Source organism: Haemorhous mexicanus, chromosome 9, assembly GCF_027477595.1.
Source record: "Haemorhous mexicanus isolate bHaeMex1 chromosome 9, bHaeMex1.pri, whole genome shotgun sequence".
In the NCBI taxonomy this organism is placed as follows: Eukaryota; Metazoa; Chordata; class Aves; order Passeriformes; family Fringillidae; genus Haemorhous; species Haemorhous mexicanus.
In genome coordinates, this window is record NC_082349.1 from 10291331 (window position 1) to 10310549 (window position 19219).

The window sequence follows — 19219 nt, forward strand, 5'->3', positions numbered from 1 at the left end:
ATGGGAGACCTTCAACTTTCCCTTGGCAGCCCCATCAGGTCACTGAGTGTTTTCTTCCTCCTTTTGCACAGAGGAGAAATGTGGCAGCAGGGAGACGAACTGAGAGCTGCCAGTGCCACCCAGATACCCATCCCATCAGTCCCTGCCCATCCCCATCCATCCCCTTGCATTCCCATCCACTGCCATCCCAAGCATGGAGCTAGGTGGTAGCCAGGTACGGCAGCTGACGGGTACAAGCAGCTCAGATGGTTCTGGTGCCCTGACCAGCTCTTGTGCCATGCCTGGCAGCACTTTTGCCACCACCTTTCTTGTTTTCTCTTTTTATTTGGGCACCTTCCACTTTTCTTCCTCTTTCCCGCTTTCTGCCAGAAATTAATTTTGCAGCCGAGGGCTGCAAAGTGTTTACATTTTCCCCAGCAAACAGGCGACAGTAAACAATGAATGCTCGCAGATGAAATTGAATTTATAACTGCATTATGGGGCCAGATAACGCCCTAAAATAATACAACGATAAGGAAATTCGATTTGATTGCCACCACGAATCAGCTTGGGCCCATCTGCAGCCAAGGCCTTCCATAATAATTTTAAATTGGGTTTGTAAACCTTATTTGTCCTTAAATATTTCTGTCATTTTTCATTGCCAGAGACAGGTCCTTGGGCGCGAGGCGGCGGATTGGTCCCGCTGGAGCCACGCCGGGGTGCAGGCAGAGCCGAGCGGGTGCCCAGCGTGCCGGGCGGGCGCCGGGGCTGCCGGTGACAGCCACTCATCCTATCCATCACTGTGTCGACAGCCAGGGAGGAACCTCAGCCAGAAATTGAGTTTGCCTCACAGGGGACAACTGAACAAATTAATAGACCATTAGCCAAGCAGTGACCTGAGAAATGAGGGTGCTCAGGCTCCCCACAGGTTTGGTAGGGAGGAAGGGGAGAGGCAATGGCAGTCCTGTTTTTGTCCCAAGGGGACAGTCCCAGTGCCCTGGGATGGGAGATGCGGGTGGGCAGCCAGCCCAGCTCATTTGCAGCCCAGCACTGGTTCACTCGAAAGCGGCGGCACTGGTGTGCAGAGGCATTGCCAGAATGATGCAGGATTCTGATGGGTGGGAGCTGGCAAGAGAGGCTGCAAGGATGATCCACAGTAATACAGAGGGACAGCCAGGCAGCAGTAAAGTGAAAGGTAAGGAGAGAGTGAATAAAAGTCCTCTAATTTCGGAGAATGTCCCACAGAAAGTCACTGTACAGAAGTGCTGCATGAAATGGTGCTGCAGCATGCACAAACAGCTCCCAGCTCCTCGGGGTTCAGGGGCACAAGACATCCCCACCCCCAGTGGGTGATAGGCCCATGGTTCCTGCCAGGCAGGCCACTGGGGTCTGCATTCATCCCTGCCAGTCTCAGCCCTCCTCAAACAACATAAGATGCTGAGCTGGGAAAGCACTGGGCAACCCCTGTATCCCAGTCACCAGCTGGGGCTGTGGGACCTTGCAGAGGACTGATCCCAGGAGGACAATCCTCCTGCCTCCAAACACCACCAGGTGCCCAGTGCAGCATCTCTCCTCTGCACCCTCCCTCCAGCTTGCCTTTATCATCACCATTCATTATCCAAATGACTATATTTATTAAGTCCCCTGCCAAGGTATTACAGAGTGGTCTGTAACAGAGATTAAAAGCAGAATAAAACACCAACATGATCTTTTCTCTAGTAAACAAAGCGATAAACAGCCTCAGCACTGGCTATCAGAAACACACCAGCCATGGGAGGGATGCCAAATTCATTGCTGCCACAACAGGGATATACTAGTGCCTCTGCTCTCAGAGGTGGGCTCAGACCTGCACCAAGGCTTCTGCTTGGCCAGCTGCTCCCTGCACTGGAGACCCAGCTGGTGGGGTAAAATCTCCACTCACCCTGCACCACCCCACATCAGCTGGGATGCTGAGCCACACAGAATGTCTTGCCCTTCCTCTGCCCCTACAACCTGTAGGGCAGAGACAGCTCAGGAATGTTCCTCTAACAGCCTACTGCACACCTGAACCAGGCTGGGTCGGTGACTGTCCCCAGGCCTGCCAGCCCTATGACCCCCATGATACCAAGGTGTGGCAGTCCAGGGCAGCAGGTAGATGGACTCCCTTAGTCCCAGTGGCATTTGCCAACAGCTGGGACAGCAATGGGATCCAGCAAAGAGCCACAGCTCCTTGTTCCTGCCCACTCATGTCTGCAGAGCACAGCATCAGCCCCTGCAGCAAGAGGCTGCTTAGTTCTTATTTTCAAAGGTATTACCTAAAGTCTGTGGAACAAGGTGCTTTATGAGGAGGCAGCAGGTTTCCTTTGTCTCTGCTGGAGATAATCAGGTGCAGATAGGATATATATTCTGTAAAAACATGCACTCACTTCCACTCACCGGTTACCTTTTTCTGAGAGCTGTAAGGGTTTCAATTACCGGATTCTGGATTTAGTGCCCAGGGCTTTTTGGTGTGCATTAGATTTATTAGAAGGTTTAGTACCAGCGCAGGATTCACACATTTACTCCCAGGAGCCCAGCTTCCGTTCACAGACCCTAAATCATGAGCTGAGATGGGCTATTGTCACTTAGGACATTAGCATGGTTAACGTACGTGGGGATGATTAATAGCAATACACATGCAGCCTCCCCGTCCGTCCGCCCCAAACGCTGCTCTGCCACCTCTGCCCGAGCCAGGGGCTGCGAGGGGCATGGCCAGCTCACCTGCCTTCTCAAGGAGGGCCACATTGTAACCCCTCACAGGAGCCCCGAGTGCTCAGCAGCCCCCCAGCACCACCAGCATCACCGCTCTATGCTAGGGGTTTTTGTTGCTTTCTTGTTTTTTGGTTTTTTTTTTTTTTTTTTTTTTTTTTTTTTTTTTTTTTTGTTAAGATGAAGCGTTGACACTCAGGGCCAAAGGTATTTCTGCCAAGGGAGAGCTATGGGAAGCCCTTGCATTCCCAGGCAAGGGAAAAGTGCACAGAAGCAAGAAGGGGGCTGGAAGAAGGGGCAAGATGCAGGTTAGCAAAACCTGTGGGGAAAAAAAAATATTCTAAGAGTAAACCCAACCTTCCCTGCCAGGACCTATCCACCACCCCTTGTTCCCCAAAGGGCACCTCAGGCCAAATCTGTCACTGAAGGAGAGAGAAGAGCAGAGAGCAACCAAATGAGCAGAGAGCTTTCTTTAATAAGCAGAGAGCAGCCGAATAAACCAGCCTCTCTGATCCAAGCAGATCTCCCTGGAAAAATCCCGCGGGATTATCTCACCTGTCTGCCTCATCCTCACATCTGTAGGAGCACATTCACATGTTACATTCCTCCCTATTGCCTCAGGTTACTGGCAACAAGGCCAAAACTCATCACACAAGTGGCACCCCAGCACTTCAGGGATAGATCAGCCTCTGCACTGTAGGTACTCGAGGCTTGAGGTGAATCCTCAGCCCTGCTACACTCCAGAGGAGACACAACCACACTCCTAACAAGCAAGATCCTGATGGCTTTTGTCCTTTTTCCAATACTGTGCTACTTACATTCCTTCTTTTTTAATTAAAGCAGCCCCAGCTGATTTTACAAGCTTGCCACTGATTCTCTCCCAGTCTCTGTGCCTCTCATATGCTTGAGTGCTAGTATTAATTATTAGAGCCAATTTACTGTTTATACTCTGATGTTTTAACTAATTACCACTAATGGCAGACACCAGTGGGCAATCAACTTCATTTAGTTCCCAGTGCAAACCACTCATTACCATCTGAGAGGGAATGAGAGTGTGCAGGAGGGATAAATAAAGACCAAGCTGCATGGGTGAGTGCCTGGTGATGAGCTGCAGCCTTGGGGAAGTCCCTGCTGCCCAGGGCAGGCCTTTTGGCAGGGCTCTGGGGAAGGATTTAAATCTCCAGCATGTGTGGGTGGGCAGCAGGGAAATGTTGCTATGCAGAAGTGCCCTGCAGGAGTTGTGATGATCTCTGGTTCTTCACTTCATGTGCTAAGTCCTGCCTTGGCACCAGGCAAAGGCTGGGAGCCTGAGAGCTAGTTACCAGAGAGCAATGTGCCTTTTTCCTTGCATGGTAAATAGCTTCTTTTCCCTTCTAGGATTCGTCCCCAGGGGAATTTGCAGCCCCTGCTCGTGTTCTTGGCTTGGTGTGATGCCAGATGGAGCCAGGCTTCCTGAGTCCCAGGTGCCTCTGGTGTTAATCCTGCTGTGAGAGGAATGGTGGGTGATGTGAAGTCAAGATGAGCTGGGGCTGAAAGGTCCCTGAGCTGAGCTTCCTCCTGTCTGGAGCTGGGCTAATGAAGGTCACTCATGGAGATAATTCAGCTGTTTCTGTGTGTAGTGATATTGTCAACACTGATCCTTAACACAGCACATCCCTTAGCCTAGCTTGTGTCTCTGTGTGTTTCCTCTGGAGAACCAGGAAAGACCCTGAGGCACATTTTACTTCCCTGCACCTCACAACCACTGCCAAGAACCTGCAATGCTAAAAGCACACCACCTTCAGGTGGTACAACTCTCCTGGCTGTGTTCCTCCCTGTTTTGGCCCAAGTAACAAACACGTTGTGTAGGGGGGGGGCTGCAAGGAGGGATGATGGAGTAAGATGGCTCCACCAGAGCTGGGCTGGCTCTGAGGATTTAGGAATAAACTTTTATAGGCACAACCCAGACTAGAACACAAGAGATAGAGATCCTGTGTGTCTCCCACATGGCTGAGAAACCCCTCTAGAAAAAGTGATGTCCATATTTATTTGTCTCTTACTCCAAGACCTGTTAACCCTGATCTGGGACAAACCTCCAGCCAACTGTATTTGTGCTTCTGCAGATCTGGACTCCTCCAGCCCTTGAACATGAACCTTTCCAGGGGACAGAGATCTCTAATGACCTGCCAGTTACCAGTAGTGGGAGTCCTGCCCTAACAAAAGGGACCATGGTGTTTTCAGAGTTCACATTTCATCAACTTTAGCATACTACAGTGCCACAACAACTCAGCTGGGAAGCCCAAAACAGGGACACAAACCAGAGGGACAGGGCTGGGCATGACCTCTCCAATGGGGTCTTCAATCTTTCTCTCTCTCTCCCTTACACATTTTCTCTCATTCTTTTATTCCCTGATTTGCTCTGTTGAAATCTTGATTTTGAAAGGGAGATGGGGGATGTTGGAGACCTGCTCCGCAGTGGTGGGGACGTGGTTGCCTGTCTTGCAAGGAGAAGGGGTTATAACTATGCACACATCTGAAATGTAATTGCTGTCAGCTCTCTCCATTCTTGCAGCACGAGGCCTTTAATCTCTCCCACCAGACCCATCGGCCCTGATATTGCAGCTCCAGAAAGGCTGGTTTTATGTACTTTAACCCTGCGACCTTTACAAATCCCATCATTCCAATCAATACGTCTCATTAGCGTTAGGTAAATGTATGGGATGGATGGGGAGCTGTGCTGGCAGGAGCCCACAAAGGGTGGGGTGGAAAGGGCTCCTGCCTGCCTGCTCTCAGGGGGCAGCACAGCCCCACCATGCTCCCTGAGATCCTGGGGCTCCTTCTCCCCACAAGCATCCTTGCTCCCAAATATCCCTCTCCACAGATGCACACCTCGGCACAGCCAGAGATGGGGGCCAGCTAATGTGGAGCATGAAACAAAGTGCCTGCAAAACCAACTGCAGAGTCAAGAGCCCAAGCTGTTAACTGGACCAAGCTGTTGGAGTCATTTTTTTCCCTCTCCTTGGGAAGCAGACATATGTTTTACAGCTTTTCCCTATGTTGACTAAATGAAAACATACGGGCCCCATGGCAGGTGATGGGAAAACAGCATGGGGTGTGTGCAAGGCTGCCTGCCATCCCTGCCTGTCAGGCAGGGAAGCTGCCAAGGATGGCAGCCACTGTGGATGTCAGGGTAAAGCCATGGAGTGGGGTCAGGAAAGGAAATCTTTGATGCTTCCCATGAAAATTAAAGGCTTAAATAATCTGTCGAGAAGTATGAGTTTACACCAGGTGAGTTTACACCTCACCAGCACAGGAATGCTCTCTGTGCCAGGTGGGATTGACCCACAGATTCATGGGGGATCAGTCCACCAAGGATTCTTCAATAAAAGGATGGAGCCAATCCTGCCTTTGGGAAGGGTGGAGGCCAGATTCTGCTGCTTTTTTATTTTTTTTCTGAGAAGAGGTCTCCCTTCCCCGTGGATCAGTGCCTCAGCCAGCAGGGCTGTAAATGCTATTTTTGTTCATAAAGCTACCCAGCCCTCCTCCAAAACCTGCTCAAACGTTTGACTCAAGTGACCCCCTGGCACCCACAGATCCCAGAGGAGCAGGTGGCTTGGGGGCTGCTATTGCTGCAGCATGCCCATGGTGGGGACAGCCTGCCCTGCTATCTGTGCTTCCTTGCTCCTTGTGCTGCCAACAAAGTGTGGGGTGGCTCCCCAGGAGTCCACAGAATGAGTGGCCTCCAGACCTGGCACTGCCAGCTCGCCTGTGACACGCGCCTTGCAGATCCACCCTGTATCAGATCTGTGTCCCAGAGCTTGAACTGAGCTATCCCATTCTCAAACTAATTCATACCCAGGAAATCCGGCTCCCCAAATGAAAAGAAAATTACTTTAAGGTTTTCTCCTCCCGGCGGGGCAGCTGGGATGCCTGAGGAGGTGAGGGTGTGTTCCTTGTCCTCCCCAGGCCGGGCAGGCTTTTTCAGTAGCATGCGGAGCTGGTTTAGTTTCTGAGCTCTGCTATCCCCATCTGCAGAGCCAGCACGTTACTGCAACAGTGTTCAGCACCACCAGCTCCGGGCTCGCCTCAGCAGGAAACGCATCCTGGTGAATACAGCACACAAAATAGTTGTGTACATCCATTTCTGCAAGAGCCTACAAAAGCAAGCGCTTGAAAACTACAGGCCAGCTCTGTTTTTCCACATTAGTGAGGTTTAAAGGTTTGTCCATGAGGTTTAAATTTAAGAGCTGGGCCAAATACAGCTCTTGCTGGAGAGTGGGGCAGCCAAATTTTCAGGTGGGGATACCTAGAGCTGGATATGCGATGTTCCCATGTATGCAGGTGCTTTGGAGATGTGGCTCATGTGCTCCCCCTTCCCAGCACTGGTGCCTACTCTCCTCATCTCCCTGCTGTCTGTTTTGCTGAGGCTTTTCAGCAAGACCTCGGACTTGTTGACAAGCACTAAACTTCTCTGTGGCATGAAAACCATTTAAGCACTAAGCTCCCCTCGGCTTTAGCGAGATGACTCTGAGGATCTCAGCACAGCCCCTGTCAGGAGGCAGAGGGAAGGAGAAATGAATAAATCCTCTGGTGGGCCAATTTCTCTCGATGTGACACTGCTCCTGCTGGAATTAAATGGGCAAATCCTGAAGTGTCTCTTGAGAGTGGTGGGCCATTTCTGTGACCACCAAACAGCCACGAAACCTGGATCTGGTCCATGAAAGGAAAAACTAATCCATTGCTCAGAGGTGTCCTCTCCAGCAGAAAAATTGCTGGGCCCAACAAAGCCCCCTCTGTGGAAGTCCCCAGCTCTGCCATGCACTGGAGCACCTCACCCTGGCTAAGAGCTCCCAATAACAGTACACCCATGTGCAGGGGACTCATGAGATCTTTCAAGAAAGTTTTTTTTGATGCCAGTACTGTGGAACCAGCAGAAAAACCTCCCAGGCAGCTGCAGACCCCGGGCAAGCCTTTTGGAACAGTGTTGCCCTCCTCAGTGCTGAGGTCCCTGCCTGGCCATCCCCACCTGGCAGCAGGGCATCCCACACAGCCACTGCTGTGAGGGAACAGGGTGGCAGGTGGAAAGCTGACACATCCCCCAGCTGCACAGTTGCTGGAGGAGGACAGAGAAGCGGCCTTGCTGCTGTTTAACCTTCTGGGGCTTGTCTGCCAGAGAAGAAGTTAGCAGGAGGAGAGAGATTGTAGATAGACTAGGGGATTGGTGGGGCTGGTGATGCAAGGGACTGCAGCAGCCTTAGATTTTATCTGCACCTCTGCAAGGCTTGACGACCTTGGAATCCTAATCAACAGTTGTTAATAAATGCAGGGAAGAAGCATGAGGGTTAAAGGCAGAACATCAGCAGGGCACCAGGGGAGCCTCTTACAGATGAGGGTACTCAGTGCTGTCACTGAGGTAGTCTAATACCACCTGGAGAATATCAGCTTAGCAGCTCCCTTTTCCTTACCCATTGCTTTTGGATAGCAATGGGAACAGAGGAATTCCCAAAGGCCTTGAAATCCCTGTGAGATCCCTGTCAGCTCCATTGGCTCCTGGGTACCACTGGCTCCTGGGAACCGTGGTTCCTGTGCTGCACCCCTTAAAGGGATGAGGATGGGGCTGAGCCCGGCTCAGGGGAAGGTGGGGAGAGGCTGGAGGAAGTTGCAGACATGGGAGCATGAAATTCTCAGTGCTTCCTTTCACTCTTGGTTTCTCCTGGCAATATTCAGCCCCCAGGACTGCTCCTCTTCAGCCCCTAGGACTCCTCTTCTGTGTGCCCCTTACCACCATGCATGGTCTGAATGTGCTGGACCCATTCCTTCACTGTGTTTCATCTGTGTCACTGGGAGCTCTTCTTCTTTGGAAGGAGCTGGAGAAAAGCTGGGGGCAGGTCCAAGGCTGGGAAAATAAAGCTGGTTTAGAGTGTCACTGGAGAGCAAGCAGGAACTCAAAGCCTTGGGACCTCATTCCAGAGCCACAATTGCTCCCTGCTGTGCCCTGTCTCCTCCTCACCTCTGGTCTGCAAAAACCTGACTTAAACTCAGCCCAGCATTTCAGTCCCAGCCATTACAATGACAAGGGTGATAAGAGATTCTTATCACAGTGCTCAGAATCGATTTGAAGCTGAGCCCCTTTCCTGCACTCCTCCTCTTCACATCTGCTGGAGCAGCCGACTGGAGCAGCAGTCGGCGGCGCTGCACAGGGACTCAGCAGCTGGGTTTGCTGGAGAGCAAAGTTGACAGTTCAGGGTTCAGATCCCTCCAGAGATACATCCCTCAGCTTAGCAGCTCTAGCTAGCACACATCCCTCAGCTGGAGACAGAGCATGGGATTGGAGCCAGGATGCCTGGGCTCCTTCCTGACACACATCTGTGGGAGACCTGCTCAGTGTCCCCAGCCTGCAGGAGGGACAATGCAGCTCTGCATCCCTGGAAGACATTGTAAGCCTCTGTCCCAGGGAATCTGAGCAAAAAATTTGGCCTCCCAGCTGAGGTGGGAGCTTTTTCTCTTCCTTATACTTGGGTGAAAGGAAGGTGAAGATCCTGCTGACCCCACAAGCGAGACAGAGCATCCTGCAGTCCTAAGTCTCAAGCCTGGGGCTCACTGCATGCTGTTTTACTGCAACCCTCCAAAGAGCTCTTCCTTTCTATAGCTTAGTATGGCCTGCCTTCGTTGGGATCTCCTCCTGATCCTACCCACATGCCCACGCCTGAGAGGGACATATCCTGCCCTCCTGTGAGTGGAAAGGACAGCTGCAAAAGTGAACCAGGACCTTCACTTTTGCACACCTGCAAAAGTGAAGCAGGACCTCAGCCACTGGTGGAAAAACTGAGATAGGGTGGGTTGTGGGCTTGCACAGCCACACAGCACAGCTGCTGAGGGAACTGAGATGTCCTGGAATGGGGCTGCTGAGGGGACCAAACAACCTGGTCTGGACTCACACGAGAAGTCTCAGTTCCTTTTGAAACCTTGTAGTCCCAGCAGCTCTGGTCATGCAGATGTTGCAAATCCTCCATTTCCTCCCAGAACCATCTCTGGGAAGGGCAAAAGAACAAGGCAGCAGCAGGGGAAGCATCTGAACAATCAGGGCTTGTGTGGAGATGAAGAAAGGCCCTTCTTGTTGGCGGGTGCAGTTGGGGTGAGGCCGGGGGCATCGCAGGATGGCACCCCAGGTACTCCAGCTGTGCCAACTCTCCAGCCCAACAGAGAGGGGGCTGTTGTGGGCCCAGCCCCGGCACAGGGTGTCACCGCCTGCCTTGGTTAGCAGGGATGCTCTCTCTTCGTGCCTGCTGGTTTCTGCTCTGCTGACCCGCTTTGCTCCATCAGCTGGCACCATCCATCACCTCTGGCAGCTGCGTCAATTCCAGGGCTCCGCAATGCCACTCCCCAGGGAAAAAAGCACATTTTTTTAAGGGAAAGGAGGAGTATTTTCTCTCCTGGCATGCTGCAAGGCTCCCTTCCTCTCCTCCTCAGAGACATCTAATGCTCAGTCCTGCCCAGGGACAGGGCCACAGCATATGACCGCATTCTTCATTCTGCCCAGCCCCAGCCTTCCCACTGGAAAGCAGGGCCAGAACGGCTGCAGTACCTGCAGTGATCCTGGGGCTGATGTGCACTGGCCCTGTCAGGAGCTGGGAGAAATCAGTCTGGCAGTGGCCCAGCCCTTCATACAGTGCCTTATCAGGACTGGCTGCAACAGCAGCAGCTCAGGGAAGGTGTTGTTTCCTATGTCTCATGGTAGATGGTGGTGGTGGAACCAGGGTGCCAGGGCAGCTGCAAGCTGGGTCAGCTGCAGGATCTGGTATGAGAAAGGAACGGGGTGTATTCACGTCTCTGTCCCTGAAAACCCTCTCCAGGAGATGGCGAGTTTAGAGCATATGCTGGCAGCAGTGCCCCATGACTGAGTGCTCATCAAAGGCCCCATTCCTGGAGGGTACCTATAGCTGAGTGGTGGGAAAAAATAAGACAACCTTCATTGCTTCCTCCCTGCTTCCCTGGGCCAGGGACAGCCCTGCAGTGCTGAATGTTGCCCCAAGTCTCTCCAGCCTCAACTCACTGTCCTGAGGTCCAGATGTGGGACAGGACCTGACCATTTTATCAGGGCTCTCTGCTTCTGTCTCAGCAGTCCCACCTCAGCAGCAGAAACATATGCCTCTTCAATCAATACTCAGCTCTTAATAGTCCTGACAATTCACAAGAAAACAGGGGCATTAAACGTTAATTATATCTATTTGGATTCAAAAAAATTTATTACTGGAGTTAATTACAGCCGGAGTCATAAAAAGGTGCAGAGCAAGAGGCGCTGCTGTTCTGTGGGGTGAGCAGGACTGAACAGCCCCAGCCACCCCAAACTGTTGCTGGGCAAGGATGGAGGGAAGTCCCTTGCCATGCCCACCACATGGACATTGCTCCTTGGAAAGGGACTGCCATGGGAAGGGGCTGTGTGGGGGCTGTGCTGGGGGTGTGCAGAGCCAGCGGCGGAGTCTCGGGGCGCACGGCAGGTTCTTACTTAGCTGTTGTGCTGTTGGGACCCGGGCTGCCCCAGCCTGTGGGCTTCTAATTTACTGCTTTCCTTTTACCGTAAAACTGAAAGGGGAAGGTGCACCCTTTAATCACTGCCTTCGGGGCCCCGCCTGAAACCACACAGAGACCAAGCGAAGGCTAGGAGTTAATGCTCCTTCCGACACCTTTTTATGATTCACGGGCCTGACCTTGAGCCATAAACCGCTCAACCTCCCCGCCACACTGCCAGTATTTACAGCCTGCAGGGACCATTGCACGCAGGCACCGATGCAGATCCACGGCCGGCCGCGCACGCCGGCACAGGTACGCAGCTGGGGATGCAGCAGGGATGCAGCCAGAGATGCACAGGCTGGGATGGCAGCATGTCCAACATGGCCATGTGGACAGGCAGCCACGGATGGGCCCTAACACGGCACTGGAGATGGAGATGCACCCAGTGCACTCGTCGATCCGTGCTTATGCACACCTGTGTGTGCACAGGGAAATGCAACAAGGTGCCTTCAGCAGGCAGCCCCTGCAGACACAAATCAGAGCATGTTTCATGCAGGGAGCTGGGCACCCAGATACCCACTGCCTGGGCACTGGACACTGGACCATGGTGGGGGCTTTCTGCTTGTTGCAGCAGGGCAGGGGCACAAGCACTGTGGGCATGGCTCCACAGGAAAAGGCCAGGATGAGCTGGCACACCACCACCCCCATGGGGTGTCCCCCACTCCCCAGCAGGAGGAACATCTGCTGCCTCAAGAACCCTCAGTGGCACTCCAGAGGCAAGTCCTGGCATCAGGATTTGTCCCACTGCTACCCACTAGCCCCAGGTCTTGCTCCAGAGGTGAGACCTACAGAAGGCTACACTGGTCCAAACTGGAGCAGAGTAAATTCTACGGGTTAAAGCAAAGGGGTTCAGGTCAGCACACTCCTTGCTTTATGCCTCAGTTTCCCCACCACTGCAGCAGGAAAAATAATTCTGACCTATCATGTTTGCATGGAGTTGGGAGGCCGAGCTTGTTAATGTTTGCAAAGTGGGTTTGGCTCCTGTGATAGAGCAAGCCAGAAATGTGAAGGTCATTATTATTAGTGGGATTACAGCAGTTGAACCCAGAGCAAGGGGTACAGGGGAACACAGCACTTGTGTCGAAGCAGTAACAAATCACACACATGTGTTACCTCAAAACAGGCATGAGTGCTACGATTATGTCTCTGTGCAGAACCAGAGAGCTGCCAGAGCACCTTCTAATACTTCTGCAAAAAACCCAAAAAATAATACCTTCCATGAATGCAAACAGGACTGAGATAAGCTGTTCCTGGAGACACCCAGAGCCTGTCAGCTCTCACTCAGTATATGCCCAACGAGGTCACAGGCCCATAAGCATCACTTGCCAACACAGCTCACCTGGTCCTCACTAGGACCAGAACCTTCTCCTATGCCCCCACTGGGGCATCATGGCACTGGACAACTTATCAAATACAAGTCTCCATATTTTTTTTTTTCCCCCCAAGTTTACAGGTTGTCTAATTTTTTTGCTTTCTTCCTTGCAAAACAAAAGAGGGAAAAAACACCCTTATCTCAGAAAGCAGAGTTCAGGAAAAAGCTACTGGTCTTTTGGACTTGGTGAGTCCCCATTGGTAGCCTTGCTTGTCACAGAGAATTTATCAGCCAAACACAGTGCTGGTATAATGTGCTATATAACTTGTGGATAAACAAACTTCAGCATGATAAATGCCCTGCTTTGAAGCCATAAAGTTATTAGCTGGTGGCTGTTAGCTACTGCTTAGCATGGGACATGCTCCTTCCGTTAACCCCTGGATGCCCCACCTGCACTCAGAACCCCAGGGAGATCTCTGGAGGGCACCTCCACACAGCAGGAAAGCACAGAGGGATCTGATGGGCAGGGATGCTTCTGCTGGCATCTGTGCACATTGTACTTGATGCAAAGGCTGAGAGAGGGAAACGCTTGCTAGGAATGAGGCTATGAATGCTGGCAGCTCCTTGCTGTCCTATTTGAGCACTTTGGCAGCTCCTCTCCTTCCCTCTGCCTCTCAAGAGGCAAATGCAGATGGGAGCAGGGCTGGGGCAGTTAGGCTTGTACTCACAGCTCAGACCTTCTGGGTGTGTACCATTTCAGAGATGGGCTAAGGTGGGATGGGACCAAGTCAGCACCCCTCCAGTTCCAGGTCACCTCCTTTAGGTGAAGAGCTGCTGAAGACTCTAAAGTAAAAGCCCAAAATTTTTCTGGCAGCAGCCAGGCAGCACGCTCCAGTGAGGTGTTTAGAGTTCCCTCTGCTGCCTGCAGTGCATGGCTGCTTGCAGCTCCTGGTGAGCACAGCCTTGCTGGAGGCTCGGAGAGGCTGGAGAAGCAGAGCCGTGTCCCAGGGCCAGCACTGCTGGAGATGGGTGATCAGCACCACAAAACCAGCAGTGCCACGGCTCCTGCCAGCACCACACCTGTGGAGCACCCTCCACTGCACAGAGCCAGGCTGTGACGCACACAAACGACCTCTGGTCCCCCAGGCCACCTCCTGCTCTTGTCCCACTGGACCAAGGAAGGGAGCTGGGCACGCTAAGGATGGCAGCATGTCTCCAACACTCAGCCCAAGGCATGGACAGATTTATGCAGCAGTGTGGCAACTTTTTGGACACACAGCCTCAAGCCCTGGAGCTGTAGTGGGAGATGCTGGTGCCCCAGCACCAGCTATCCCCCACTTGCTATCCCTTTCCAAGTAAAACCACTCCTGCAAGGCAGAAGGGGATATTTCAGCAGGGCCAGCTGAGGGGCAGAAAGACTCAGGGCTGCCTCAGAGCCTGCTCCTCATTCGAAGTCCTGTGTTAAAGAAACTTGCAATTAGACTCCTGAGTATTAATTAATCTCTGTGACCCTCCTTTCATTCTCCTTCCACTGCTCCCACAGCTCAGGAGGTCAGCCTGGATTATTAACACAGGCAAGCAGAGGATGGCAAGCTCACTGGGTGGGTTGGCAGACCTTGGGCCACATTCCTGAGTTCAGAGCAGCCAAAGGCACCATGTCCCTGCCTAACAGCATGACTTCCCTTTCCTGTCTCCTCTCTCTTTTGGCTGAGTTTGATAGGGGTCATCTCACTTGGGCACAGTCAGCACTTTGGGGATAGCATTCAATGAGCTGAAACATCCCAGAATGAGCAGAGCTGCTTCTATGCTAACTTGGTCTGCACAGTCCTTTGCAGAGTGGCTGAGAGCAGACTCAGAGCATCCCAGAGCCTTGGATGAGCCTTGCTAGAGACAACTTACCCTTGGAGACCTCCCAGCATGATGGAGAGGAGAGAAGCAATCACAAGCTAAAACATCACTGAAAGGTCTTCAAGCACCCCCTCTCTGCTCATCCAGGTCTTGCTTGGGTCTTGAAGAGCCTCAGCATTATAAAGGCATTGCTGGAGCATGGAGAGGACATGGACACCCTTTGTACAACATGGCTCTTTCAGCCCCATGCTGCTTGGGGTATGGACATGGCTCCTGGGATGGCCAGACTCCCTGGAAAGAGGCTGACACAACCCAAGGGCTGAAACACTACAAAGAGCTGCCACAGAGCAAGGAAACAAGATATGAAATAAATCCAAACTTTTCTGACTCCCTCGTAACCACCAACTGCTTCCCTCATCTGATTTTTTCCTCTTTTCTGCTGCAGCAATAAAAAGGGGAAAATCAACATCCAAATGATCTTGTTTATGGCGACTAAATAAGCTGCATGTGCTTAATCCGTTAGAGTTTAATGAATTTACGACTTGCTCTGGAATTTGACAAGGGCTGTAAAAGAGTAATTAACATTTATCAGTGTGTTTTTTACACACACCCCACCCTCCTCCCGCCTCCCTTCCCTCCTCCTGCCGCCCGTCGCAAAGCAGCACCAGGTATCGGGGGGAATATAAAAGTGATCAATTAATTCTTAATAATCTCAGGGAAAGATTGTAGAGTCACAGTATGAACTCAGGGAGTGTCAATAAACATGCCAAAGGTTGGTCCCCCCCTTCCTGGTGCTGCTGCAGAGGAATGTGGGCAGCCAGGGAGGGGATGGGGCTGCAGGGGCGGTGCTTTTGTGGACCAGCCCTGCACCCCTTTCCTTCTCTGTCACACTCCACTGCCCTGCAGATCAGCTTTCTGTCACTGACACAGTGGCCTCTGTGACAGGATGAAAGTGAGTGGGGGGCTGGTGACAAGCGGGGTCCCATCTAACACAGCAGTGGTGGTGATTTGGAAATACAACCCCAGCTGCTGACTATGCTAGTCAATAGCTCTGTCCTAATAGACCTGAACCTGGTGGGAGGGACCCCAAACTCCCCACCCTGGTCACAAGGCAGCTGAACATCTGCTCAGATGTAGAGTTGCCCGACTGTCACCCTTTTGTCACTCAGAACAGGCAGCTACTGCTGTTTCAGCTGTACTAGACATGAGGCTATGTCCCTGCTGGCCCCCGAGACAAGCCGTGGGGGGGGGGGGGGGGGGTGTCACACCTTGCTTGTGCCCAGCCCTTCCAGCTGCTTAGCTGCTGTGGAGCAGGGAGGCAAGCAGGGACGCAATTTGGGGGCTCAAAGGGACAAGCCCAGGCTTCCCCCACCAGTCCCAGGGTGGGCTGAACACGATCTCAGGATCCCAGGAGATTCCTGTGCTGGGAGGCCAGCGTGCTGTGCCTTGGGCCACCTCCCTTGGCAGCCCTGGGAAGCAAAGCAAGAAAGAGCCACGGCCATCACCTTCCATCTCATGTCCCCTGCTTCTGTGATTGCAGCATCCTGCCCCAGCAGCAGGCTTTGCATACGTGTGTGTGACCAGGGTGTGGGGAAGCTGCATGACTGGACATCCAGGGGGGAAGAGAAAGGTCAGTGGTCCTGGGGGCCACCAGGCTTCATGGAGGAGACAGAGGAACATCTGGGCTTGGCTGTGGGGCAGAGGATCCTGGAGACCCACAAACAAAAGCTCAAGATGATAAATCCTCAGAGGTTTGACACTGTCCGGGGATCTGCTCTGGACAGAAACAAATTCTCCCTGTCGAACATAATAGCCCAGAAATAAGCGATGAGACAGGAATGGAGAGGGCTGGATGCAGGGAGTCCGCAAAATCTCTGCCCAACCCCACGCAGAGCACTGGTGGGGATGGGAGGTGGAGGCAGCAATATCCTCCAGCAGGCTGAGATCCCTGTGCCAGGTACACACCTGCCAGCTGGATGGGGTAAACTTGGGATTTCTTGTGAGGCAGGAGTTGTTCAAGCCAGCCTGAAGCAGCTGAGTGCAGGAGAGGCAGGGAAGATAAAGGGAAAGTAACAGGATGACCTTGCCTTTATGTCACCTTGACTGGTTTGAATCCAGCTGGCGGGCCTGGGCTGTGGGGCTGGGTAGGGAGCAGAGCTGGTGGGAGTGGGGCTGAGCCCTCATGCATGGCAAGGGAGTGAGCAAGAGGGACTGCAGCAGAGTCACTCTGCATGGCCAAATCATCAGAGAGCACCAGATCCCACTAGCCTCTGAATGAGAGTTTCCAACCTTGGACAGGCTTGTAGCACCAGGGGCTGCACAGAAGTGCCACAGATGCACTTGGGAGGGAGAAATGGAGGCATGGGGAGAGGTTTCAGGCCACCAGGACTGGTCCCAGCACACCAACATCTGCTCTGCTCACTAGACAGCAGGTCTAGGTCTCCATTGCATGAGTGGTTTAGCCAACATCCACAGCTAAGGCTGCCAAAATCAGTCAGGAAACACTCAGGAATCACTCAGGAAACAGCGCCAGTTGCTCTTGCAGTACTCTGCATTGCTGTCCAGGCTGCACCACAGACCCCCTGCACGACCTCTGGGTCTCCCCTCTGCTGGAGGAGAGGAGGCTGTGTGGGGCGGTGAGGGGGCAGAGGAGCACTGCACTCCCCCTGCCTGGGCTGGTTCAGATGCCCCTGTGTCAGCCTGTCTAAACAGCACCTCCTCCTGCAGAGACCTTGTGCTGGGGGTCAGCAGCTCAGCATCTCTGGGATTTGTCACGGTGTTCCTGGAGTTACCAAACAGCAGCTTGGAACAGACATCCCAAAGGGTTGGGCCAACCAGACCCACCATCACCCAGCTGCTGGAAAAGCAGCCCCAGGAGCTGAGGTGGCTCAGGTGGCATTGGGCAAGTCCTCCCTGGCAACTGCCACACTGCCTCACACCAGGCACATGACTTCACCTCTGTGCAAGGCAGGAAGCCCCCCCACCTCACCCTGGTGTAAAGGCAGTGCAACTCAGAGAGAGCCAGGCTGTGATGGGCAATGCTTGGCCAACGTTTGCTGCTTTGCAGAGGTACCTAATGGATCAGAGACAGCCTGGCTGTGCCCCAGCCTTGCTCCACTCAGGTGCTGCTGACTGTTGTGACAAAGAGCATTTATCCAGCTGCATCCCCAGCTTCTCCTGCTTTCCATTTCCCTTTTCTGTCACTCAGGTGTGACAAATTTAATACCCATCAATAATAAGGTAGATGGTAACTGTAACAGAACGTGCAGCCCCGTGTTGACTTTTCTCCATCTGAACAGCCACACTTCAGGTGACCAAAGAGCTGGAAGGAGTTAACAGGAGACCCTGCCCCCCCCACTCCCCTCCAGGTCCTCTAAATGCCCTGTCCCAGGTTTTAAGCCCATAAGCACTGGTGTTAAAGATGATTTTAAGCCATGATTATAAGAAATCTATTGATCCTTTTGACTCTATAATGACAGAGTAACCATTTTAATAAAACACCTCTTAATCATGCATTAACCCCTCTTAGCTATTTATACACTGAACACCAAATCAACAAAAGTTTCAAATTTTTAGGAGGCTTTTTGGAGGGGGAGAGAGAGGAGATTTCTTTAGATAACAACAACAACAAGAAGAAAATAATGCAAACTTACAGAGGGGGAGAGTTAAAATCATACGATGAGTGGCAGTTGCAGACGCCTGGGGCCCTCTTTGGTTGTCGCTTCTATCTGGCAATCAATTGACAAGAAATTGAGATTATGAAACATTGTGCCTATGATCAAAGGAGGTGGGCATACTTCCCCCATCTGAGGCCAAATCTCCACTCCCCCAAGGGAACTAACATCAGGGAACACCAGTAATTTGGCCTTCGGCAGGTACGAGACAATGCTGACACCAATTTCAGTGTGAATGTGTCCACCGGCCCCATGGGTCTTTATGGCAACCTTGGAGCAAGGTTGTAACACCCTAAAGGTGGATCCTACTGGAGCATCTAAGAGAGAGTTCATCTTTTTTTGTGAGACACTTCATGTGGAGCAACAGAGTAAAAAGAACAGGAAGTTAGGAAAGCAAGCACTCCACCAGCTCAGGCCAGCTGGGAATGGGCATGGGCTGCTCACCCCCTCTCCTTGCCCTTCCTTGGAACCCACGGCATCGGTGTGGAATGGTTCATCTTGCAAACTTGGACTGGCACAGGCCGAGGGCCTCTTGTGGAAGTGCTGGAGAGGGGGCAGACAGGGCTTCCTTCTGCCCCAACCGTTGGAGCCTCAGAAACCACAAAGTCCCCGGGTGCATTAGGAACTGCCTGGAGGCCAGAGCTTCCTGCAGGTGCCCCACACTCATGAATCACACCTTGTCAGGGCCTGGGGTGCCCAACGGCTGGGTGACCGCTGACATGCCCAGGGAGTCCTGCCCTGGGATACACCTGCCTCCCCACCATGCCATCCCAGCCAGGCAAGGGTTAAGCAGGCATTAATCACACTGTTTGAGAGACATTTCAAAGCCTCTTCCAAATATTATAAAAAATGTCTTTAATCATCTAATAGCGTGAACTCCTCTGATGATGGATGGAAAGAAGTCGCCTCTCTCCTCCTGATCCTAACAGATGAGGCTGAAGAGCTTCTGTTCTGGGGGGGGGGGGGGGGGAAGTTGGGGAGGGGGCTTGGGGAAGAGAAGGACATTTCTCAACCTCCCACCAGAGCAGTTATAAATATGAGGTCATACAGAAAGAGATGATAACACATTAAGGGCTCTTGAGATATTAGTCTGTCAGCCTCGTTAGACACAGCCTATTTGGGACTGACT

General features: G+C 52.4%; 1 protein-coding gene across 4 annotated transcripts in view; it reads right to left on the reverse strand.

Moving 5' to 3' along the window:
- Window positions 1-19219, reverse strand: part of RNF220 (ring finger protein 220) — a 213065-nt gene that overhangs the window by 111125 nt on the left and 82721 nt on the right. For 2 of the 4 annotated variants that reach the window (XM_059853963.1, XM_059853961.1), the window contains exon 2: window positions 18070-18144. The exons of the other annotated variants lie outside the window; for them this stretch is intronic. In XM_059853963.1, coding sequence (XP_059709946.1) covers window positions 18070-18144 — 75 coding nt within the window. The remainder of the gene's footprint in view (window positions 1-18069; window positions 18145-19219) is intronic. 4 annotated transcript variants of the gene reach the window in all.